General features: G+C 41.4%; 1 protein-coding gene across 2 annotated transcripts in view; it reads left to right on the top strand.

Annotated features, from left to right (window-relative positions):
* The first annotated feature begins 14,957 nt into the window (after positions 1-14,957).
* The window catches only part of LOC112105333 (catenin alpha-2), a 164,114-nt gene continuing 153,288 nt past the window's right edge, over positions 14,958-25,783 (top strand). The window contains exon 1 of one of the 2 annotated variants that reach the window (XM_029910684.1): positions 14,958-15,032. In XM_029910684.1, the coding sequence (XP_029766544.1) occupies positions 15,000-15,032 (33 nt within the window). In that variant the 5' untranslated portion in view covers positions 14,958-14,999. The remainder of the gene's footprint in view (positions 15,033-25,783) is intronic. The other variant, XM_029910683.1, reaches the window with a different exon arrangement.

Here is a 25,783-nt window from a genome sequence, read left to right as displayed (position 1 = left end):
ATGTAGTTATACTAAGGTTGCCCTGAGGAAAATGTATCTAAAAATGTGAATAATTTGTCTAGCATACAAGGTTCCAGTTTCAATAAATATATGATTATATCCTGAGAGCCTAATCCTTTCGAGGTGCTGAGTACCTTCTTCCAATGACTTCACAGAGCTGGTCCTTTCTAGATCCTGAATGTTTACTTCTTTGTAATTTTAAATTCAGTGTGATGATAGCAACCCCAAAGTGATGCCTGTATTTCTTTATCTGAGAACATAGCGTTAATGTGAGTGATCGCTTTTCCCCAGATTTTCAAACTCCCAGGAGATGCTAAGGCCAATATTTAGGTGACGCTGGCATTTCACAGAATCCCTGCTCAGCTACTGACTAACTCTAGAGGCATCTGCATTCCCTAAGTGCCTAAATTTTCACTGTAAAAGTCCCATGTGCCTAAGTTTCTGCTGCTGGGTATGCACACTGCTGCCTCAGGCAGGAGCCCAGACACCTATCTCTCGCCTAGGCCCCAGTGGGATTCTCAAAGTAGGTGTTACCCTGCCTATCTCGCCTACAGGGTCCAGTGAAGGTAGCGTGCCCAGGGCTGTGAATTCCACTGGTTGGCTAGGTGCCTAAAAGTTAGGCATTGCCACGCCTAAGTTGCCTCTATGAATCCAGCCCCTAATGGCAGCTTTTCAAAAGAAGCTAAGCATGTTAGGCACCAAACTGCCATTGAAATCAATGAGAATTCGGCTTTATGTAACCCTACTAGGTGCCAGTCCTGTATACCGTTGAAAACCTCCCCCCCCAGATCTATAAAGGTACTTACACATTGCAGTGTCTCGTCCATAGTTGCTCTGCCACCTAATGGAAGTCTAAGCCGTAAATTAGGTGCCCAGGCTCCCCATGCATTGTATGGGGAGAGTCAGGTGCCTACGGAAGCAACTCTCATCCTGTCCAAGATGTGAAGTGCTGAGGAGAGAGGCAGGAAGAGAAGAGGGGTTTAAGGGTGCCCATGGCTTTGGTTTGCGCTAGGGCTCCAAGCAGTGCATTAGTTGTGTAATGGCGTCAGTGATTGGTGACTTTATGAATGCCAACTAGGTTAGGCACCTAAAAGGCTAGGTAGCAGCTGAGTGGCAATTTTGAGAATGTCACTGGCTTCTAAATAATGGACTCGGGTGTCTAAAGAGGCAGTGAGGTGCACTTTAACAGGGTATGGCAGGGCCCCCTTTGCTCCTGTCTGTTAGGTTCATAAAGTCACTCTGATACCCTGGGGTTAGTAACTACTGGTGCAGTTTATTCACAGACATGTTCCCACCACCATTTCTCCATATACAATTGGCCCTTCACCATCTGCAGGCAGGAAGGAAGAGCTACCTCCCTGCTTCTGCTCCCTGCCTTTTCCCTTTCCTTCTGCTCCCACCCTGGCTTCCTTCCTCTGAGGCTTTTGTACAGCCGCAGGCTAATTAGGCAGTAGCTGTCTCTGCTTCCCTAATTAGGGCCAGGTTACCCCCAGCCAGCGCTAATTTATTCCCCTAAATGGGAGGTGACATGACCGAGGGTTGAATCAGCAACTCTTTGCCCAGCACCCTGTCACAGCACAAATACCTTATGTGGAAAAGGAAGGGATTGGAGCTGTGTACTCGCACATAGTGTCCTTAGGAACTCTTGAGAACTCAGAGAGGCATAGCACCCTGAAATTAACATTATAATTTAATATTAGTCATAAAATTATCCAGCCATTTACAAATCCAGTTGCAATATTTGTCTTTCTGATTTTTACTGGCTGATGGCATGCCATGCAAAGAAGAATATCCTTCTATTTGGATTGGATTACTGCAATACATTCTCCACTTGATGACCATTCAGAGGATTTAACTGGTGCAGGAGGCAGCAGCCAAATTACTCAACAGTGTTAGATGCAATTATAGGTGCATTTTTCACACTATAAGTGTCAGCAGAAAGTGACCTTGTTATGTAAATGAAGAGCAAAGTTCTGTTTATAGTTTGGAAAACGCTCTGGGACCCTTTGGGTTGAAAGTTGCTATGTAGTAGAAATATATAACTAATTATTGTATTAATTGCACTTATTTATTATAGCACACACAATTTCAGACATATTATCTGCTAACAATCCTATGACTGAAAGGGACCTTGAGAGGTCCTCTAGTCCATCCCCCTGCACTGAGGCAGGACCAAGTATACCTAGGCCATCCCCGACAGCTGTTTGTCTAACCTATCCTTAAAAACCTCTGATGATGGGAATTCCACATCCTCTCTTGGAAGCCTATTCCAACACTTAACTATCGTTATAGTTAGAAAGCTTTTCCTAATATCTAACCTAAATCTCCCTTGCTACAGATTAAGCTCATTACTTCTTGTCCTACCTTGAGTGGACATGGAGAATACCTGATTACTGTTCTCTTTATAATAGCCCTTAAAATACCTGAAGACTGCTGTCAGGTCCCCCCCCCCCCCCCCAGTCTTCTTTTCTCAAGACTAAACATGCACAGTTTTTTTAAATCTTTCATCAGAGGTCAGGTTTTCTAAACGTATCATTGTTGCTCTCCTCTGGATTCTCCGATTTGTTCACACCTTTCTTATAATGCCATGCCAGAACTGGAACCAGTACTCCAGCTGAGGCCTCACCAGTGCCAAGTAGAGTGGGATAGTTGCCTCCCGTGTCTTACACACAACACTCTTGTTAATACACCCCTGAATGATATTAGCCTTTTGTGCACCTGCATCACATTGTTGACTCATATTCGATTTGTGAGCCACTGTAACCACCACTTCCTTTTCAGCAGTATCACTGCTTAGCCAGTTATTCCCCATTTTAGTGAATACTGAATATGCAAATAACATTTATATAGTGATGTTTAATATTAAAGTAACATGCAAATGATTGAAAAAATGATTAGTTTTTCTAATATTTATGATGGTACTAACATTTTTTTGGTGTTTTATTTAAGCATTTTCTCCCACATTTGAAACCTCCCACTTGTGATTTTTTTTTAAATGGCTAAATGTATTGTTATGGAAAATATCATGGATCTTGAATGGTTTTGGGGCTAACATGCTAAGCAAATGTTGATAGGTGGAAAAATACATAGTACAGTCATGCATAGCTGGATGTACAGTTTGCATTAATAAACCATTTGCCATTGCAGAGCCATAATGTGCCAATAATTTCAGCATCACAGAATAGCATCAGGAGAATAAGTTTTGTCCATTAATTAACCACTTTGTGATAACAGGTAAATGTGGTATTTTTAATGGCAATTGCCGTTGTGCAGCAACTAGTGTAATCAAGCCCTAATCCTGATTGGGGTCTCTGAAGCCTACTGAATTCAATGGAAACACTCCCCTACACCACAATTTTCTCCCGATGAGACGATGACAGAAAGAACAAACCTCACTTGATAAATGTTAGTCGCATCACTTAACACACCCCACTGGAAGATGCTCAGATATGATGGTGATGAGAGCTAAATAGGAGCCTTTATAGAATGAAATATTGGATTGTTTCCACATTACTAATATATGACTAGTTGTTTAAACATCCAAAGCCAAATTACATTCATCTGTGTGACACAGTAAACCAGGAAACACATCTACACATTATTCTTTATAGTGGAGTTATAGAAATCAGACATTAAATTCATATAAATAATTAAGCATTGTGCTCCTAACGTATTAACATGTTCTCCATCTCCTGGTTTCCTTCTCTTACATTGCCTTCATTTTATTGCGCATGGCAAAACCAAATATGTGTCTGGGATGGGGTAGCTGGCCCCTTTAAGGGAATACTGCCGACTGGGCCGTACTCCCCATCACGTGGCATGGCCCTTTTAATGGTTTGGGCTGGTCTGATACTCAATGCCTGAGGAGGTATGGGGAGAGGAAAGGGGTCCCAGGAAGAAGTAGCATTTACAAGGACTCCTGTTCTGTATCTTTAAGGGACTATGACCTGGAGCCTTGCTGAAGGGGGGGCAAAGTGCTTCTCTTCCTAAAGAAGAACGAGCTGGGAGTAGGAGCAAGCATAAATGCTGCCCTCCTACTGCATAGAAGGCAGATACCTGTAGACACTGCAGAGAGCAAGAAGGCTTCTATGAGGGCCCAGAGTTTAGGGAGAAGACAGTAGCGGGGGAAATAGGCCTGCTGAACCCTCCCAGCCTGAGCGTGACTGGGAAAGGGGCCAGCTGGAGGAGAAGCTGCCGCAGGCTCTACAACTGGACCCAAGTACGACTTGAGCTCCAAGGAGAAGAGCTTAGAGGCCCCAGTCTTAAGGAGAGGGATGGAAGGATTGTCTGAAGTACAACCCAGCTCTGGCAGGAGGGCGGGGACCTCCTGAACATGGGTGGAAATTGAGCAGGATTTTTACATGGGTGTGAGAATGGCTGGCTGTGAACTTGGGTGGCTAAATAAGTAAGTTATCCTCTGTAGAATGAGAGAGTAAACCAGACCTACAAAGAGGGATTGAACTAATCTAGTCTGGGTAACTGTTTGAAAAGACCCCAGGGGCACTGAGTGCAACTTGCCTTCAGGGCCACAATGGGCCAAAAGGGGTATGCTGGAGAGGCGCATGCCTTTATGACTGTTATACTTGCATCTCTGTGATGTTCTCTACAAAGAGATAATTTATGCCATTGGCATGGAGATGGTGCTAATTACACCAGCAAAGATCTGTCCAGAAATGTTTAATGTGATTGAAAACCCATGAAGACAGTTAGGGGGAATTTTGAGTTTGGAGCTTGTGTTAATGAACAAGTTGCTAGTCTCCACTGAGCCATAGCCTGGAACTAACTTACAGCTTGGAAGGTCCCTGAATAAACACGATAGGTCAGTAAGGCAAGGTAGTTTACATACAGTAATCTTTCTGCTCTGTCCTTGCTGATTTTTTGTGTGAGCTGAGCCAGCCTACCTCTATGTAAATACCTCTAAATAAACAACAGTATTAACCATTAAGGCTTGACTAGGGATAAGAATCCCAAGTGGGGCTTTTTTCCTGATCTATGCAAAGTTCCCCACTCCTCCTTCACTTAATTATGGAAATAGACAAGAGAAAAATGGGACATACACATTAAAACTGAATATGTGATGAATCCCTAACAAAATTGTGTGTGTGTGTGTACACACTTTGAATTAGGACAGATTGGTTGAGTGAATAATGTTAGTTACTATTCAAAAATGAAAATATATCCTGGTATTACTTAAAATCATGGGTGAAATCCTGGCCCCATTGAAGTCAATGGGAGTTTTGCCATTGACTTCAGTGGAGCCAGAAAGTCACTCCATGTTTCCAAGGCCTGGTCTACACTAACCCCCCAATTCGAACTAAGGTACGCAACTTCAGCTACGTGAATAACGTAGCTGAAGTCGACGTACCTTAGTTCGAACTTACCGCGGTCCAGACGCGGCAGGCAGGCTCCCCCGTCGACTCCGCGTACTGCTCTCGCCAAGCAGGATTACCGGAGTCGACGGCGAGCACTTCCGGGATCGATTTATCTCGTACAGAGAAGACGCGATAAATCGAACCTGGAAGTTCGATTGCCAGCCGCCGAACTACCGCGTAAGTGTAGCCAATCCCAAGGAGTTAATAAGGTTTGTTATCTTCTGTGGAGGGTGTTAAAAGAAGGAAGTAAAAGATTATTATTTTTTTATAGATGAGTGGAAGGCCCTTTCTTAAACTAAAACTGGGGAAAGTATAAAATTAAATAGGATGGATTTTTCTAAGAAATTGACATACATTTTGGCAACTTTTTCCCACTGTAAAGATTCAGCTGAGAGTTAAACTATTGCCCGTTTTCCCAAAGTGGTTCAAAGCATGTTAGCCAATTGAAATTGTGACATATCTGTTGAATCTTGTCTAACTATGTTGCTGTCCCAGGGTGTAGAGATACAAAAGGGTTAATTAAATATGGCTTTCTCAAGTAACAAAAAGTTTACTGATGCTAATTCTCATTAAAATGTCAGTCGTGTACTGCTCTCTGGTGGCATTGTCATTTGCACATCTATCCCTATTTTGCTCTAGTTAATCAGGTTAAAATTGGTTTGTATGTGGCTGATTATATATATATATGGAGAGAGAGAGAGATTAAACTTTCTATCACTTCCAAAAAATTTTCATTCTTTTTCCTCAGATGTCAGATATTACATTTTTTTTCACTTAATTTATGGCTAATGCAGTATCCTATTCAGATTATTCATATGGGGCCTGACTTTTCATCCAAAATATATTTTCCTGACCATTGTCTCCACTTAGGCTGGGGTTTTCAAATATCATTGACATTTACCTTTATTTGATAGGATAGGTGGTATTGTCTTCTCCTGACGCAACATAGTCTCCTTTCATTGTCCATAGGGCTAAAAATACCAGAGCATATTTTCCTATCTTCCCACTTAAAGTGGCCACTTGTGTCTGTTGTTCTGTGTTTTTTTCTAGTACTAAGTTTCAGTTCATCACTTTTATGAAGATGTTGAAGAGAAACATAGTTTTAAAAGAGTGATTTTGTTCAGCAGTGAAAAGAAGATATTAGGACTGGTATATTTTTGAATATTAATGTATACCTTAACAGTGTGATGTTGTAGTTGTGAATAAACTCTAATAATGGAGGCATCTACCTAGGTGATGATGGGAAAAAAAGTATGTTAAGGAATGGTAGCTGTTGGATCGATAGATAATCTTTCCACCTGTCTCCTTTGGGCTAAATTACTGGATAAATGACAGCAGGTCTGTCTTGGTCATGCAACATGTAATACATTACTAGACTGAGCTCTCCCAGCTTCCACTTATCTGAGCAGAGAAGACAGAAGGCGTCTGAGCGTGTGAAAATGATAGCATCTTCTGATTCCTTTTCACACAGCTAGAGAAGGGCTTTTTTGTATTGTAATGAACCATTATTCTGTCTAACCTTCCAGATAAGACATCTTAAAGGGAAAAGAAGGTAGTTTCTTCCATACTTTTTATTTTGAAGTCTTCCTCTTTGTTGGTGACATAACAATAAATGTGTCGTCTGTCTGCACTGGAACAATGCAGCTCTGTAATCACAGAAGCAACTTTGAGTGCTATGCAGCACCTACCTCATCCCTGTTTGTATATGGGTTTACTGTCACCTTTCTTCTGGCTAATAAAATCTAGATTTTGGGGCTAGTGTGATAATGCTCATGTGATGGTGCTGCCCGTGGGAGCCAGCTGAGGTCACTCAATTAGGGTGAACGGCAAACAGAACGGGGCAGACAAACCCCAAAAGCTGGTGGTTATTCCAATGCTTAGATTTACCAAGCCAGCACAAAACAGCTTCTATAGTACCTCACTGGTTACTCAGACGTCCAAACAACGCAGTTCCCTTAAAGTATCCAGCCTCAGGCCTCCGTCCAGACACACCTGTCAGTTATGATGATGATTACTGAAAATCTTATCTCATCATATAAAAGAAAAGGTTCTTTCAATCCCAAAGGATCAGCCACATACCCAGGTCCAATTATAACTTAGATCTTACCCAAAATACACACTATAGTCAATTCTTATTAACTAAGCTAAAATTTATTAAAAAAGAAAAGAGAGAGAGTGTTGGTTAAAAGATCAATATACATACAGACTTGAATTCAATTCTTGAGGATCAGATACATAGCAGAGGTGAGCTTGTAGTTGCCAAAAGTCCTTTCAGATATAGTCCATAGGTTATAGTCCAATGTCCATATCCAGGGTGGCTCCAGCCAATGACTGGGGATCTCAATCCTTGTGGCTTAAGGTTTCCCCCTCTTGAAACCCAAAGCAGATCTGAGATGCAGAAGGATCGTGTCCCAAGGTTTTTATACATTTCCAGCAGCCTTTTGGCCTGAGAAAACAATAGGCTCAACTTTCCTTCTTCTAAACATCATGGCAATTAGCCCAGGATAATTTATCCATTAAACAGTTCAGATACAGGTTACCACAACCTTCAAAGAGACATATAGACAATAATACTATTTCACTCAAGTATCATCATAAATGTTAATATTCTTTTTTTTTAATCTTTGAATTAAAGCTATAGCAATAGACAAGACTTGTTTGCTTACAAGACCTGAGTAAACATCTACCCTTCTACCTCTAACAATACAGACTTACATTTCAAAGCTCTATTCATTTACCTATCTTCCTAACCAGTCACTACAGGTCAGCCATGGGTCAGGTCAGTCCGTGAGTTAATTCACTCTTTCTGGCCCCGTCACCTTCCACTGAGATATTATATTACACTCATAATGTCACAGCTCAGTTGGGTGATTATTCAGCATACAAGATCTCAGCTCAAGGTCCCTTTTTTATCTCTATGCCTTTATAATGATGTCCATCATCACAATTATCTAAGCACCTCCAATATTAAAAAATATCAATTCACTCTTAGTTGTGATGTGTGTGTCAGTTTCAGGATTTTTTTTTTAACTCTGATAACTCACATTTGTGTAGTATTTAATGTTATGCAAAACTGACAGCAGAGTTCCTCTGTAATAGCTAAGCCTCCTCCCTAAAGGCTGATAACATCACATCCACAATACACCATAGCTTTGGATTCACTGGCCTGCATCCCAGTAGCCCAACTCTTCTCTGTATGCTATTCTCCAGGGCTGCAAAAGAATGTTCTGTAAATGCCTTCAAGCTGGTCAAAGTGGGTCTTGATTACTAAGCAGGTATCAGGAATAGCAGGTATCATGTTTATGGAAATATTTTTAGAGAGAAAGATATAACTTTAGTTCAGTACCATGCACCTGTGAACAGCTCATGAGAAAATTGTCTTAAGAATAAAAATCACTACATGTTAGAACACCTCATTGCAATAGACGATGGAATTCCTTCCACACTGATTCCTAATTCAGTGGGTGGAGTATTGGGGGTACTCTTGCTATTTGCTCTAAGTAAATTGAGTTACTGTATTAGTTTAAATATAACTCTATGGTAACTGTTGACTTTGACTTTGTTTAATTTATGGAGGCCAGTAAATGTTTTTCTGTTTCAGGGGTCAGGAAATATTTTTGACTGTTGAGATTTGAGAGGGGGAAATAACTGGAGGGTCGCACACTTGGTTGTTCATGGAGGCTGAGCACTCTGTGCTCTCCAACTTTTTAAGTGTAAATAGTTTTTTAGGCTTACAAACCATTTGAGAAGGTATCTGGGAGCTGGGGGGGGGAATTCTTAGCTTGGCTGCTCCCATAAATTGAGACTGTAGTGGAAGCTGAGGCTGTGAGATTAATGAAATCTCCATTTCCCAGCTAATAGACACCACAGAAACAATGTCAAGTATCAGAGGGGTAGCCGTGTTAGTCTGAATCTGTAAAAAGCAACAGAGGGTCCTGTGGCACCTTTAAGACTAACAGAAGTATTGGGAGCATAAGCTTTCGTGGGTAAGAACCTCACTTCTTCACTTCTGTTAGTCTTAAAGGTGCCACAGGACCCTCTGTTGCTTTTCACAGAAACAATGGAATCATAGGACTGGAAGGGACCCCCTTCATTCATGGCAGGATTGTTTATTATCTGACCATCCCTGACAGGTTTGTCTAACCTGCTTTTAAAAATCTCCAGTGATGGAGTTTCCACAACTTCCCTAGGCAATTTAACATAAGAATAAGAACATAAGAATGGCCATACTGGGTCAGACCAAAGGTCCATCCAGACCAGTATCCTATCTACCGACAGTGGCCAATGCCAGGTGCCCCAGAGGGAGTGAACCAAACAGGTAATGATCAAGTGATCTCTCTCCTGCCATCCATCTCCACCCTCTGACAAACAGAGGCTAGGGACACCATTCCTTACCCATCCTGGCTAATAGCCATTAATGGACTTAACCTCCATGAATGTATCTAGTTCTCTTTTTAAACCCTATTATAGTCCTAGCCTTCACAACCTCCTCAGGCAAGGAGTTCCACAGGTTGACAGTGTGCTGTGTGAAGAATAACTTCCTTTTATTTGTTTTAAACCTGCTGCCCATCAATTTCATTTGGCGGCCCCTAGTTCTTTAATTTATTCCATTGCTTCTTGTCCTATCCACAGAGGTTAAGAAGAAAAATTGTTCTCCCTCTTCCTTGTAACAACCTTTTATGTACTTGAAAACCGTTATCATGTCTCCTCTCAGTCTTCTCTTCTCTAGACTAAACAAATCCATTTTTTCAATCTTCTCTCCCATGTCATGTTTTCTAGACATTTAATCATTTTTATTGCTCTTGTCTAGACTTTCTCCAATTTGTCCACATCTTTTCTGAAATGTGGAGCCCAGAACTGGACACAATATTCCAGTTGAGGCCTAATCAGCGAGGAGTAGAGCAGAAGAATTACTTCTCATGTCTTCTTTACAAAACTCCTGCTAATACATTCCAGAATGATGTTTGCTTTTTTTGCAAAAGTGTTACACCATTGATTCATATTTAGTTTGCAATCCACTCTGACCCGCAGATCCCTTTCCGCAGTACTCAACCCTAGGCAGTCATTTCCCATTTTGAATGTGTGCAACTGATTGTTCCTTCCTAAGTGGAGAACTTTGCATTTGCATTTGTCCTTTTTGAATTTCATCCTATTTACTTTAGACCATTTCTCCAGTTTGTCCAGGTCATTTTGAATTTTAATCCTATCCTCCAAAGCACTTGCAACCCCTCCCAGCTTGGTATCATCCAAAACTTTATAAGTGTATTCTCTATGCCATTATATCAATCATTGATGAAGATATTGAACAGAACTGACCCCTGCAGGACTCCACTTGATATGCCCTTCCAGTTTGACTGTGAACCACTGATAACTGCTCCCATCTTATAGTAGCTCCATGTAGGTTGTATTTCCCTAGTTTGTTTATGATAAGGTCATGCGAGACAGTGTCAAAATATACCACATCTACCACTTCCCCCCTATTCTCAAGGCTTGTTACCCTGTCAAAGAAAGCTATTAGGAATTTGTTTTTAACAAATCCATGCTGTCTGTTACTTATCACCGTATTATTCTCTAGGTGTTTGCAAATCTATTGTTTAATTATTTGCTCCATTATTTTTCTGGGTACTGAAGTTAAACTGACTGATCTGTAATTTCCTGGGTTGTCCTTATTTCCCATTTTTATGGATAGGCATTATATTTGTCTTTTTCCCATCCTCTAGAATCTTTCCCATCTTCCACAATTTTTTGAAGACAATCGTTAATAGATCCTTGTCAGTAGCCCATTGAAAAAAACCCATCCCAGTTGGCTGAAAAGAAATCGGACAAGGAGAGGTATGGCTCCCGGGCTATTTGGATGGGACTAAAATTGATGGAGATGGTACTGTGAAAATGTCCTGACAGAGAAATAATATGTGAATAGTTAAGCTTGAGTTGTGATGATGGAATCATTGACCTGGCTGAAGCTGATACGTGTGCCCCGCATCTCCACCTTCCTCTGTATCTGGGTTACTCCATTCTACCTCCTCATGTCAGAGGCTCTTTGGGCCTCCCATTTCCTTCTCCCTTCCATGTCTGGGGCTGTGTGTGGCCCACATTCCCTCCTCCCACACCTGCCACAGGTTCTGCGCCTCTCTCTCCCACTTCCAAAGTACTTTTCATGCCCCCGGGATGACGGGGAGGAACAGAGAAATGCCCCTGATATTGAGTGTAGGGCCTCACTTTGTCAGCCAGTTCCCTTCAAGGAACCCAGGCAGAAGATCTACCCCATAACAATTCCAATACAAGAGTTTTTAAAGACTACAATAAATAAACTTTTATAACATATATATTTTCAGCCAACAACAGATGGCATTTGACAGAACTGCCGGATGCTATGTAACATCACGGTGCCATGCCATTTTTGCCAATAATACCATTTATTTAAGGTGTTTCTCTTGTTCTCCTGATTGAAACTGTGTACTGAGGGAGGCATTGTAACCCTTTACAAATGTAAACAGCAATGACAGAGGAATTGTTCAGGGGGGAGGGATAGCTCAGTGGTTTGAGCATTGACCTACTAAACCCAGGGTTGTGAGTTCAATCTTTGAGGGGGCCACTTAGGGATCTGGGGCAAAATCAGTACTTAGTCTTGCTAGTGAAGGCAGGGGGATGGACTTGATGACCTTTCAGGGTCCCTTCCAGTTCTATGAGATAGGTATATCTCCATATATAAACTCTGAGGGAGTGACATTACTTCCAAAGCATATTGGGTCAATCAAAATAATGTGTTGAGATTAAGATGGTGTACACTTAGACTGAATGTCACCCAGAATTACCCTGAGTGTGAGTAGTTGTGTAAGACATCAGAACAGTCTCCCAAGAAATTACGTTTGGGACATTCAGAACTGGATTGCAACGGCTAGATCCTCAGTTGCAATAGAGTCCTGTTTGCACAGGACCCGGTTATGAGGGGAAGGGAGGACAATATGGATGTATCCCATCTCTGTTCTCCCCCAGGATTTTTGATGTTGGTTCAGTCCATGGCATAATTTAGACCAGACTCAGGTTCGCTGCTATAAATTATTGTGCCTTGCAATGGCGCTTAGAATGGCTGGAGATAGCCATAGCACAGCACGCTCTATCCTTGTCCCCCATCAGCCCTGGCTTGGCCCCTGCACTGAGAGGGTTGAACTTTTGGAGAATTCCCAGCTACCTGGTCAGGGCAGCTTTATGATCCCTTTTAATGGGTGCTAAATGGAAGTGCTTGATTCTGCATCACTGAAATCAAGGGAGGACCCAAGAAAAATTTGCCCTGCACCAAATTAGTTCATAAATGCTAGTCAATACCACAATAGTGATGTGACTATTTAAAAAATTCATCCTGAAGTGGCTTTAAATTATGTTGATTAGTATATTAACTATTATCATTTTGCTAATATGCAGAGTAACTTGCATTGTTTATCGGCAGCTCTTTTTACATAACGATGAGGTATTATCCCTATGATGGCAATCCATGGATTAAAATATTTCATACAGTTTTACCTCTTGCGACAGCTCTGGGATTAGAACTTCACCTGATAGCCAGCTTGAAGAGAGAGGAGAAAGAGAGACCTTAAATAACATTACATACATAAAAAGCAACAAAGAGTCCTGTGGCACCTTTAAGACTAACAGATGTATTGGAGCATAAGCTTTCGTGGGTGAATACACACTTCGTCAGACGCATGCTTATGCTCCAATACGTCTGTTAGTCTATAAAGTGCCACAGGACTCTTTGTCGCTTTTTACAGACCCAGACTAACACGGCTACCCCTCTGATACATTACATACATAGTCTCTCAACAGAGAAATGAAAGTGGCATTGAATACTAATGTCACTAAGCCGCTTTACTGCAAACAGTTAAAATATATGTAACAGAGTTACTGGATTTTTTTTATGAGAGTACAACTTAGAATATAAAGTTTAAACTAGCACCTTGATTGTATTGATATATTATATAGACCAGCACACTTGACAATCCCTCTTTCCGTTGCCACAATTCAAATATGTTTTGATTACATATCATATCAGTCCAAATCTCTTTCCTTTGTTTGTAATGTTAAATTTCACCTTGACAAACTGTAGGCTAACCATTTAAAAACATGGTGCCCACTAACTTGACTGACAGACTAGTGCCTTGGGGTAGGGGGGATGACACACCTGTACTACCAACTCACCAGTGGGCTACACAAATATATTCTGTTGTAAAATATTGAAGGGGTTTATAGTCCCTATTCTCTTGTGTGGGTGTGTACAATTCACTTCAATCAGTTTATCATTGATTTTTTTTTTCTGAACCTAAGGAGTAAAATTGTATTTTGTTTGAAATCCTATTGTCGTTTGCTACTGTAATGTTTGAATTTCTAGATTGAGAAAAGAGGAGCTGCAGAGGATTTACAGATTCCTGACTGATTATAAATGCATTGGCCTTTTATCAGAATTAACATTACAGTAATACAAGTCAAACATTGACTCAGCAAAATGGTTAAAGCAGAGGATGAGAAGATGACCATTTAGAGTTGATAGCATAGTCATATGTCTTAGAGAAATCATTATTGGAAGGGTAGGTTTAAAAAACCTTTTGAAAGTGAATTTTCAGTAGATCCCATAAACATATGCCGTTAGGCTCTTTTGGAAGTACAAAATCCTGGTTAATCGTATGTGGGGGATCATTGTAAATATGATATTTGAAAACATGTGGGAAAAGAAAATGGGAGAAAGGATTGAAGAGTTCTTTGTTATTCTTGATCAACAAAACCCTATCAGATAGATTTCAATGTGATAAGAAATTTAGCAAATCTTTAGAGAAGCAGCCTTCTCCTAAAAGAAAGATAATATAGCTGACAGTCACTTAAAACTTTTTTTGTACCTTGGAACTTTAAAAAGATTTTTTTTTTACCCTAAGTTGCAGAAAACTTCCCCTTTCTCCCCCTCCCCTTTTTAATCTTCATTGAGGATCTTTGCTTTGAGACTTCCTGCACAAGAGAGCGTTTTAAGTGGAAGTCTCCTTTATACTATATCTGATGTGTGCCAGTACAATTCTTGTTACAATCATTTGGAACATTTTCCTTCTGTTCTCAAGCTGTTTTGCTGCTTATTATCATGTTTAACATACCCACCGCCCGGCAGGATAGAGATTAGAAACTCTTAATATTTGTTATATAGTGAGAGGTCTTGCCATTTTTGGCAGCAAGTGCTATAGTATGCAAACATAATGTATCAGTGCAAAAGTTCTGAACTGTCTAGTAAGTCACATTAATCTCCTTTTTTTATCCTTTTATGAATTGTTCAAAAATCTGCTATACTCAGCAGTGTCCCCTTAATAGTGTGGTTGATAACGTATATTGAAAAGAAACCTTTATTTGTGCTGTGATGGGTGCATGCAATACAGAGATAGATTTACTGCATGTATACATAGATATTTAGGTGTTTTTTGAAAGTACTGAATGCTTCTTTTGATATATTTTCAGAATTTTAAAACCTGTATATTTAGACTGTATTTTTTTTGGATCTTTGAACTGTTTTTTTCCTAACCGTAAAAACATATATTTTTTTAATAGACTGGGAGAAAAGAAAAAGGGGACCCACTGAACATTGCCATTGACAAGATGACCAAAAAAACAAGGGATCTACGAAGACAGGTATTTTGTGCTCTTCATTATGCATGTTCATTTTCAAGAAAGTTATTGTGCTGCATGTTCAGACAGTCTTTGACACTCGTAGAATTAGAAAAATGCATGATCTGTTTACGATTTATTATTACGTTATAATTAATGGTGGATGCAGGTTTAATACCCGCTGAGTAACAATGGAGAAACTGAATTACATGCTAAATGAATCACCCAGTGCTCTTTATGTCGAGGAGGAGGGAAAACACTCTAAGCTTTAATTGCCTCTGGAACCACTAAAGCCAGTTGTGCAGCCAGAAGCTGGGAAGAGTGACTTGGGATGGATCACTTGATCTGTTCATTCCCTCTGGGGCACCTGGCACTGGCCACTGTCGGAAGATAGGATACTGGGCTAGATGGACCTTTGGTCTGACCCAGTAGGGCCGTTCTTATGCAGCCACCGACGTATGTGCTTATCTTTGCTCACATGAGTAGTCCCATTGAAATACATGGAATTATTAATGTGAATAACGTTAAGCACATGTGTGTTTGTAGGACTGGAGCCAAAGCCTCTAACATTTTAAAAGAAAACCCACCTAAAATGCTTGTTAAATGGAGAAAGCATATGGATAGGGAGAAGATGGAAAAACAGTAGTGAAAAGGTGCTCATTGCTTTTTCCATACTATTTTTTCCTTATTCTACTAGGCAATGTATTTTGTAACAGAATAATATGATGCAAAACACTGAAACTGGGGATGGGAAATTGAGGAGGGAGTTGAATTTTTTCCCCCTAAATTAAATTTCCTTGGTGTTTTACCAATTTCACATTCAGGATAGAAGGATCTTCCTCTTCTTTTGTGTGATGAAATCCCAGCTCTGAGTTGGTCCATGGTTGAGACATTATCAGAAAGGATCAGCTGGCCAATCAGACCATTGCTGTATACAAACAGGCCAAACTATGCAAATAAGCAGGATGAAACAAGCACCCAAGTCTGTATTTAGGTACCTGTATAAGTAGCCTTGCTTGCAGAGGTCCTAGGCATCCACAGTTTTTATGTATGTTAGTGCTCATCACCTTGAAAATTAGGCCATTCATTTAGCTACTTCCCTTTTGACACCCAGGTATGAAAATATTGGCCCCAATGCGCATTGCAATACTGTAATAATAAAAAAATGTTGCAGTTTTACAATGTGTTTCAGTTGGAAACCCCCCCCCCCCCAGTATGAATCATCAGCCATGCTGTAGGAAAGCGAACATTATCTCTGTTGCTAAAGTTAATGAGAGCAGAAAAATACCACATCTCTGCAGGTCCAGCCTCCTGATGTTTGAGACCTCAAGCTGCAAGAGTGTGGTTTGCACCATATGTTGTCTCCCACTCTGTTCCCACTGCTAGAGTGACGTACAAGGTCAACACACGAGTTGCTATTCTGTGTGGGGCCCCCAGCAGTCACTTGCATTACTCATGTCTGAAATCAGGTTCCAGTCTCAGATGGGACTATGTAAAAATGGCACCTCCTTACTCAACACAACTGTTCCTTGTGTGCATTCGGCATCATCTCTACTAACTTCAACCACAAAAGTAAGTTGGAGCTAATCTTGTGAGCAAAGTTAAGTGTATGTCAGTTTTTGCAGAATTGGAACCAAAACCTCTAACATTCTATCTGGGTTTTATTCCTGCTAGCCCTGAAGAGTCTATTATTTATTAGAGTTACTGTAGCGGCCCAAGGCCCTTCTCATTATAATCAAATCACAAATGATGTATGTGCTATGGAAATGAACAGGAAGACAAAGTCACAGCACTGAAGAGTGTGTAATCAGAGTGGAAATTGACCACAGCTAAGAGACATAAACTGCATTCTATTTCTCCTTCTGCAGCGTCAAGAGAATGAGTGCTAATCTCCACTCAGTTGCAGCTATGCAACTCCACTTAAGCAATGATATTACACTGGTGTCACTGAGGACATATCTGAAGACAGGGTGTTTGCACATGTGGGGTTGCCCAGTGGAGTTGGCAGGATTTGTCCAATAGATTCTTTACAATAGACAATGAGGTTCAAGAAGAAATGAACCAAGTTTGAGACTTCAGGGCTGGCAGTTTGCAATCTTTTTACTTGTGAATTAATCACATTATAAGCAGACATTTTTCAGGGACAGCAAACATGGAGCCTCATCATGCCATCCAGGGACATGGTTTAGCGTTCATGTCATGACATCAGTACCTGGTGCTGGCCAGGGAAGCTAATGATCCAACCAGTGGACCAAATTTCGTGATGAATCCTGATCCTCTGCCACCCGAGGCACATTGCACATTCTCTAAGCAGAATAATACCCTTTTTACAGAGTCACTTTCTAGAGTAGGAGCCTCTTTAAGTTATTGTCAATCAGACTCCCCCAGCTCACTGTTATTTACCTAGAACTGGGTGATCTACAAAATGAATTTGTGGGCAAGGGAGGGATTGTCTTCCTTCTGTCAAAAAGCGCTCTCTTCCCAGGCTTCAGCAGTCAGACTGATTTCTTTTCCCCAGGCCACTCTACTCCAGATCTCATTGAGGGTTTTATTTGGTTAGACAAAGGAATGCATGGGCATGCTGACATGGTTGTGGTTGGGGAATCTGGTGTTAAAAATCCATTTCACAATTTCTAGTAGTATCAGTTTTCCTCTTTTGGAGGAATAACACCCTTTATAATCATCACTTTGAATCCTCTGGGTATTTGAAAAATATTATGTAGATCTAATTTTTATATCTGTATGTTAACTGTGAATGAGAATAATATCAAACTGAGTCAGACTGAATAAGTGCTTAGAAGCAAGTGGCCCACAGCAGCCTACTGCTTCATGCTGCCACTTACTTTGTTTTCAGTTGTTTGGGAAAAGCAGAGACTTCTGTGTCTGATAACAAGTTGTGCCAATTAGCAGGATTTTTTGCTTTTTTGTACACCCAAGTTTGTCTAAAGGAAACAAACCAACCCCCCCAAATTGGAAACATCCTTCATAGTATGCTACAGCCGACAAGAAAGATCACAGCAGTGAGAAGCCTGCTATTACCAGTTATTTTGTTTGTATGTTCTCTCTACTGAGAAAAAAATACTAACTCTATAGTTTAAATATTACAACTAATCAGAAACAGCATGTACACACAATCTTTGAGACACTGTGACTCGGCAGTAACATTGGAACAAAGATAAGCAGGGAAGAATTTGGCTTACATGCAGGCTGAATGCAGTGATGGCCAACATGGCTATAGATCATTTGGAGTAGAGTTAGCAGTGTACCAGCTGTTCCGCTGTCACCACCACTGGTGTTCCACCTGTTAATTCTGCTGCCTCCTGCCATTGCTGCCACAGTCTCTGTGCCCCAGACTCTCCTCCAGTTTAGCAGCTGATCTTGTTCAGCCACTATTCACCAGTGTTTCTTTGAGTTACAGTAATTAAAATGTTTTGATCACTATACGACGGCAACCAAATCAGAGCTTTCTGTTGTGGAGAATTTAGAAGTTTGGGGGGGTTGTTCTGAATAGTCATGAAAACAGATTTCAGAATCTCAGTCTTTTGTGAAACAGAGTTTACTCTCTGCGGAGCTTTAATTCACAGGATGTTGTACTAAAAGAATAGGAATCAGGATTGTAAAGTTAAAAACCCCAAAATCACTAGGATAACATTTTCATTTCAGTAAATTCATTTGGTGGTCCAAATCTTTAGAATGGTAGAAAACCATGAAACACATTATATATGTATATATGTAAGTTTATATAATTCATAAATAAAATCCTCTGTATCATTGGCACACTTATTAATTGGTTTCTTGTATCAACCTACTAAAAGGATCTTTGAGAAAACCTCGATTTAACTCCATCTTTAGCACTTGGCCCTTATCCTTGACCCTTCTTGTTACATCTCTTGTCTTAGCACTCAGGAGATAGCATATCATTTTATGCTCTTTATGTGGGGCAGCACCATTGAGAGGAAGTTGCATTACCGTTGCTTATGAACTCTGGGAACAAATCGTATTTTACAGCACTTTGAAAGCCATTCAAAATTCATGTATACGCTAGCGTCTCCAGGAGTAAAAACATGAGCATTAGGCCAAGCTGTTAGACAAAAGTAGGGTGACCGGATGTCCCGATTTTATAGGAACAGTCCCAATATTTGAGGCTTTTTCTTATATAGGCACCTATTACCCCTCACCCCCTTGCTATCTGGGCACCCTAGACAAAGGGGACACCTAACCCTGGAAAATGTATTCTGTTGCAGTAGGCTTTATGGTATCTAAATCCATATAATGCAAATTATACCATGGACAGATGCTTACATAATATTCTTAGTCTATGGATTCAAATCTATCTATCTCCAACCCCCTGCCCAAAGCAGGACCAACCCCCAACTAAATCATCCCAGCAAGGGCTTTGTCAAGCCTGGCCTTAAAAACCTCTAAGGAAGCAGATTCCACCACCTCCCTAGGTAACCCAGTCCAGTGCTTCACCACCCTTCTAGTGAAAAAGTTTTTCCTAATATCCAACCTAAACCTGCCCCACTGCATCTTGAAACCATTGCTCCTTGTTCTGTCATCTGCTACCACTGAGAACAGTCTAGATCCATACTCTTTGGAACCCCCTTTCAGGTAGTTCTTCTCTTCTGCATACTAAACAATCCCAGTTCCCTCAGCCTCTCCTCATAAGTCATGTGCTCCAGCCCCCTAATCATTTTTGTTGCCCTCCGCTGGACTCTTTCCAATTTTTCCACAGCCTTCTTGTAGTGTGGGGCCCAAAACTGGACACAGTACTCCAGATGAGGTCTCACCAATGTCGAATAGAGGGGAACGATCACGTCCCTTGATCTGCTGGCAATGCGCCTACTTATACAGCCCAAAATGCCATTAGCTTTCTTGGCAACAAGGGCACACTGTCGACTCATATCCAGCTTCTCGTCCACTGTAACCCCTAGGTCCTTTTCTGCAGAACTGCTACCTAGCCATTCAGTCCCTAGTCTGTAGCAGTGCATGGGATTCTTCCATCCTAAGTGCAGGACTCTGCATTTGTCCTTGTTGAACATCATCAGGTTTCTTTTGGCCCAATCCTCTAATTTGTCTAGGTCCCTCTGTATCCTATCCCTACCCTCCAGCATATCTACCACTCCTCCCAGTTTAGTGTCATCTGCAAACTTGCTGAGAGTGCAGTCCACGCCATCCTCCAGATCATTAATGAAGATATTGAACAAAACCGGCCCCAGAACCGACCCTTGGGGCATTCCGCTTGATACCGGCTGCCAACTAGACATGGAGCCATTGATCACTACTCGTTGAGCCCGATGATCTAGCCAGCTTTCTATCCACCTTATAGTCCATTCATCCAGCCCATACTTCTTTAATTTGCCGGCAAGAATACCGTGGGAGATCGTATCAAAAGCTTTGCAAAAGTCAAGGACTAACACATCCACTGCTTTCCCCTCATCCACAGAGCCAGTTATCTCCTCACAGAAGGCAATTAGGTTAGTCAGGCATGACTTGCCTTTGGTGAATCCGTGCTGACTGTTCCTGATCACTTTCCTCTCCTCTAAGTGCTTCAGAATTGATTCCTTGAGGACCTGCTCCATGATTTTTCCAGGGACTGAGGTGAGGCTGACTGGCCTGTTGTTCCCCGGATCCTCCTCCTTCCCTTTTTAAAGATGGGCACTACATTAGCCTTTTTCCAGTCATCCGGGACCTCCCCCAATCACCATGAGTTTTCAAAGATAATGGCCAAAGGCTCTGCAATCACATCCGCCAACTCCTGTAGCACCCTCGGATGCAGCACAGCTGGCCCCATGGATTTGTGCTCATCCGGCTTTTCTAAATAGTCCCAAACCACTTCTTTCTCCACAGAGGGCTGGTCACCTCCTCCCCATACTGTGCTGCCCAGTGCAGCAGTCTGGGAGCTGACCTTGTTCGTGAAGACAGAGGCAAAAAAAGGATTGAGTACATTAGCTTCTTTCACATTCTCTGTCACTAAGTTGCCTCCCTCATTCAGTAAGGGGCCCACACTTTCCTTGACTTTCTTCTTGTTGCTAACATACCTGAAGAAGCCCTTCTTGTTTCTCTTAACATCTCTTGCTAGCTGCAACTCCAAGTGTGATTTGGCCTTCCTGATTTCACTCCTGCATGCCTGAACAATATTTTTTATACTCCTCCCTGGTCATTTGTCCAATCTTCCACTTCTTGTAAGCTTCTTTTTTGTGTTTAAGATCAACAAGGCTTTCACTGTTAAGCCAAGCTGGTCACCTGCCATATTTACTATTCTTTCTACACATCGGGATGGTTTGTTCCTGCAACTTTAATAAGGATTCTTTAAAATACAGCCAGCTCTCCTGGACTCCTTTCCCCTTCATGTTATTCTCCCAGGGGATCCTGCCCATCAGTTCCCCGAGGGAGTCAAAGTGCGCTTTTCTGAAGTCCAGGGTCCGTATTCTGCTGCTCTCCTTTCTTCCTTGTGTCAGGATCCTGAACTCGACGATCTCATGGTCACTGCCTCCCAGGTTTCCATCCACTTTTGCTTCCCCTACTAATTCTTCCCTGTTTGTGAGCAGCAGGTCAAGAACAGCTCTGCCCCTAGTTGGTTCCTCCAGCACTTTCACCAGGAAATTGTCCCCTACACTTTCCAAAAACTTCCTGGATTGTCTGTGCACCGCTGTATTGCTCTCCCAGCAGATATCAGGGTAATTAAAGTCTCCCATGAGTACCAGGGCCTGCGATCTAGCAACTTCTGTTAGTTGCCGGAAGAAAGCCTCCTCCACCTCATCCCCCTGGTCTGGTGGTTTATAGCAGACTCCCACCACGACATCACCCTTGTTGCTCACGCTTCTAAATTTAATCCAGAGACTCTCAGGTTTTTCTGCAGTTTCATACTGGAGCTCTGAGCAGTCATACTGCTCTCTTACATACAATGCAACTCCCCCACCTTTTCTGCCCTGTCTGTCCTTCCTGAACAGGTTATATCCATCCATGACAGTACTCCAGTCATGTGAGTTTTCCCACCAAGTCTCTGTTATTCCAATCACGTCATGGCTTCCTTCATGATAGTAGCTGAGAGCTTCACAATATCACAATACGCAATTCAGGGGCCTCGTGAGGATTCATTAGATAGTTTATAAAATAATTCTGAAGATTACAAAACTGTATATATTTGCTAAGTAATAATAGAATATCCAGAAGAGCTTGCAGCTTTAAATTAAGTCTTAGATGAGCATTTGCTAGCAACTTATTTTGCAGAGGCAAAGTTGATGCAAAGTCATGTTACAGTCAGCTTGTAGATGAATAGATTAGCCATTTGACCCTTTCTTTCTAAGGTTGCATTGTATTACCAGAGATGAAGTTTCAGTTGTCCCCCAGAGAATTTGCAGTGTGATTGGTGACATTGCTTCATCCTGCTACACCAGAACGCTTCCTGACAAAATGTTAGCATTTCTGAAAGTGACCCCACCCTGAGTCAACTTGTATATGACTTTGAACCTAAGGCCACTTGCAGCATCAGCCTTTCCTCATTAGAATCTCATCAGCTTCCTTCTTGAGGCTTAATACATCATTGCTTCAACTGCAGTTCCTCTACTGCTCTTGGTTGTGGAAATCTTGAAGCTATTTCTGTAAAATAACTTGGTAGCACAAAGGAATACTTGCTTTTGCCAGCAGTGCATGTTTATGTTATGCATAATGTTTAGTACATATGTACTGTTATTGTTTTTGTGTATACATGTACTTTTATTAAATCATTTGATCTAAAGCCTGGTACAAGGGTATATTGGTCTTGGATAGAAATCTGGGTACGTTGCTGAATTACACAGTACAGGGAATGAGCACACAATACAACGAAGTGCTGTGCTCTTTCACCTTCCATACAAGTCACTGCCAGCACTGAAGATACAGTGAACTAGAGGCACTTTGTAGGCTTGGGCTCAGAAAGGTGTAGGTTTCTGGCAAGGTGTACATTTCTGGAACCACTTTTTGTCTTCTACTATTTAATAGAACCATTAGTATATTTAGTCTATGAACAGTTGCTTTAAATAAATATCTAAATATCTGATGTCAAAATTAGAGGCAAGAGCTGGTTCCTAAACTTCTTGAGCTTAAAAGGCTTATTTGAATTCCCATGTCTTTTTGTTGCCTGTCTCAAAATGTATTTCTTCTAGATGTTTATCACTGTGACATTGAGTTTTTATGACACTCGAGAGTGCTTCAGAGGAAATGGAGAGTGTTTTAATACTGCTGATTTACTCTTTCAGGTCTTCAGTAATTTCCTTTCTGCCTAATTATAAGGCTCAGTTTAATTTACTCTACACATAATGTTTACTGATGCACATATGGTGCCGTATTTCAGAAAACTATACCCATAACAGGTAGTTGTGTGTAACACTTCTATCAAATGAAGAAAAAATTGATCTGGAACTTAAATACTCATACCAGATTATTTTTGCATGGGAAAGAGTGAAGGAGCCACAGTTAATCTAGACTTTTCAGTAGGATCATGACTGTTCTATAAACTCACAGCAGTCATTGGCTTGAAACAGTAAATTTGTATTGTGTGATGCTGTGAACATATAGGCAGGTGTTTTCAGAGTGTTATGCAAAGAATGATAGTTTTTGATATTATTCCCCATACACTGAGTTCCATTAAAAGCTCACTGTTCACCAACCCAGCTACCTGTACTAAGTCCAGTAACCTCCTATATTTAGACTAGAAGGAAGCATGTTTCCGCAGTTTCACGGAGTAGCAAATGTTGAATGTTTAATGGCATCCTTTTTAATGTGAGAAAAAAATCAACATGCGGGGGAAAGTCAATGGATAATGTTACAGTTACATCACATAGACCAAGACAAGCAGACACAAGAGATACAGACACAATTGCTAGTACCTCGGGTATATCGCAGCAAATTACTGCATCTGGTACACACAATAATATGCGAGACATCTTGGGAAGGACGAGACCCAGTCTAGGCTCCTTGCCTGATACTTTTGGCCAGGTTTTTTTAAGAAATCAAGAATTTCTGTGCTTTGTGTCCCGAATGCCCATTAACAATCCCTAAGAGAATCCTGTGGGTTCCACTAATACTGCTCCCCTTGGTGGAGACTGCCTTTGAAAGAATTGGAATTGACCTTATAGGACCCAAAGAGAGGAGTGCTTCTGGACATCAGCATATACTTGTCATCATGGACTATGCCACCAGATACCTGGAAGCCATATCGCTGTGGACTACAGCTGCTAAGACGACCCCACTTTGCCATTAAAACATATTCCTAGGACAAGATGGCTTTTTTCTGCACCGCTAGGCCTATTTTAATTTAAGACCATGCCATTTGGAACACAGGGCGGTGGCCACTTTTCAATGTTGGATGGACCAATTACTCCAACAGCATAGTCAATATGCAGTGGCATACTTGGATGACGTAGTTATCCATATTAAGGATTGGGACTCCCATCCCTGAGAGAAGTTGGCTTAACAGCAAACCCTGCTAAATGTGCAATAGGAAAGGAAGAAGCTCATTACTTGGGACCCAGAGCTGGTGGAGGACAAGTCCACCCATTGGTGGTGTCAAGGCTGCTTCCCCACTCTGAACTTTAGGGTACAAATGTGGGGGCCTGCATGAAAACTTCTAAGCTTAACTACCAGCTTAGATCTGGTCCACTGCCACCATTGCCAAAGCTAATTCCCTTCCCTGGGAAGCCTTGAGAATCTCTTCACCAATTCCCTGGTGAATACAGATCCAAACCCCTTGGATCTTAAAACAAGGAGAAATTAACCATCCCCCCTCCTTCCTCCCACCAACTCCTGGTGGATCAAGATCCAACCCCCTTGGATCTAAAAACAAGGAAAAATCAATCAGGTTCTTAAAAAGAAGGCTTTTAATTAAAGAAAAAGGTAAAAATCATCTCTGTAAAATCAGGATGGAAAGTAACTTTACAGGGTAATCAAACTTAAAGAGCTTAGAGGACCCCCCTCTAGCCTTAGGTTCAAAGTACAGCAAACAGAGATAAACACTCTAGTAAAATGTACACTTACAAGTTGAGAAAACAAAGATAAACTAACACGCCTTGCCTGGCTGTTTACTTACAAGTTTGAAATATGAGAGACTTATTCAGAAAGATTTGGAGAACCTGGATTGATGTCTGGTCCCTCTCAGTCCCAAGAGCGAACAACCCCCAAAACAAAGAGCACAAACAAAAGCCTTCCCCCCCCCCCAAGATTTGAAAGTATCTTGTCCCCTTATTGGTCCTTTGGGTCAGGTGTCAGCCAGGTAAAAGGATTTTGGAGTCTCTGGCCAGGAGGGATTTTATAGTACTGTACACAGGAGAGCTGTTACCCTTCCCTTTATAGTTATGACAGGTGGATAAAGTTCATGCCTCACAGGCATACAAGACACCATGACCAAAAGGCTAGTGAATGCCTTCCTAGGCTAACCTGGGTATTACCACTGATTTATACCCTGTTTTGCCAGCCCCATTAACTAACCTAACTAGGGATGCCTCTCCAAGACAGGCGCTGTGGACACCCACCTGCAGAAGTAACTTTCAAAAACTCAAGGCCATTCTCTGTGGACACCCAGTGCTGTAAAGCCCAAACTTTGAAAAGGAGACCATACTACAAACAGATGCATTGGTGGTAGGACTAGGGACAATCCTTTCTCAAGAGGTAAATGGAGAAGAACATCTGATAGTATATATCAGCTGGAAATGTCCCCTGCAAGAACCTATACTCAGTGATAGAAAGAGTGCTTGGCTACCAAATGGGCAATAGAGAGCCATGGTACTATCTCCTAG

Source organism: Terrapene carolina, unplaced genomic scaffold (assembly GCF_002925995.2).
Source record: "Terrapene carolina triunguis isolate 2854851 unplaced genomic scaffold, T_m_triunguis-2.0 Scaffold66, whole genome shotgun sequence".
NCBI lineage: Eukaryota > Metazoa > Chordata > Testudines > Emydidae > Terrapene > Terrapene triunguis.
The sequence above is the reverse complement of the archived record's forward strand: the minus strand, read 5'-3'. Positions and strand labels throughout refer to the sequence as shown.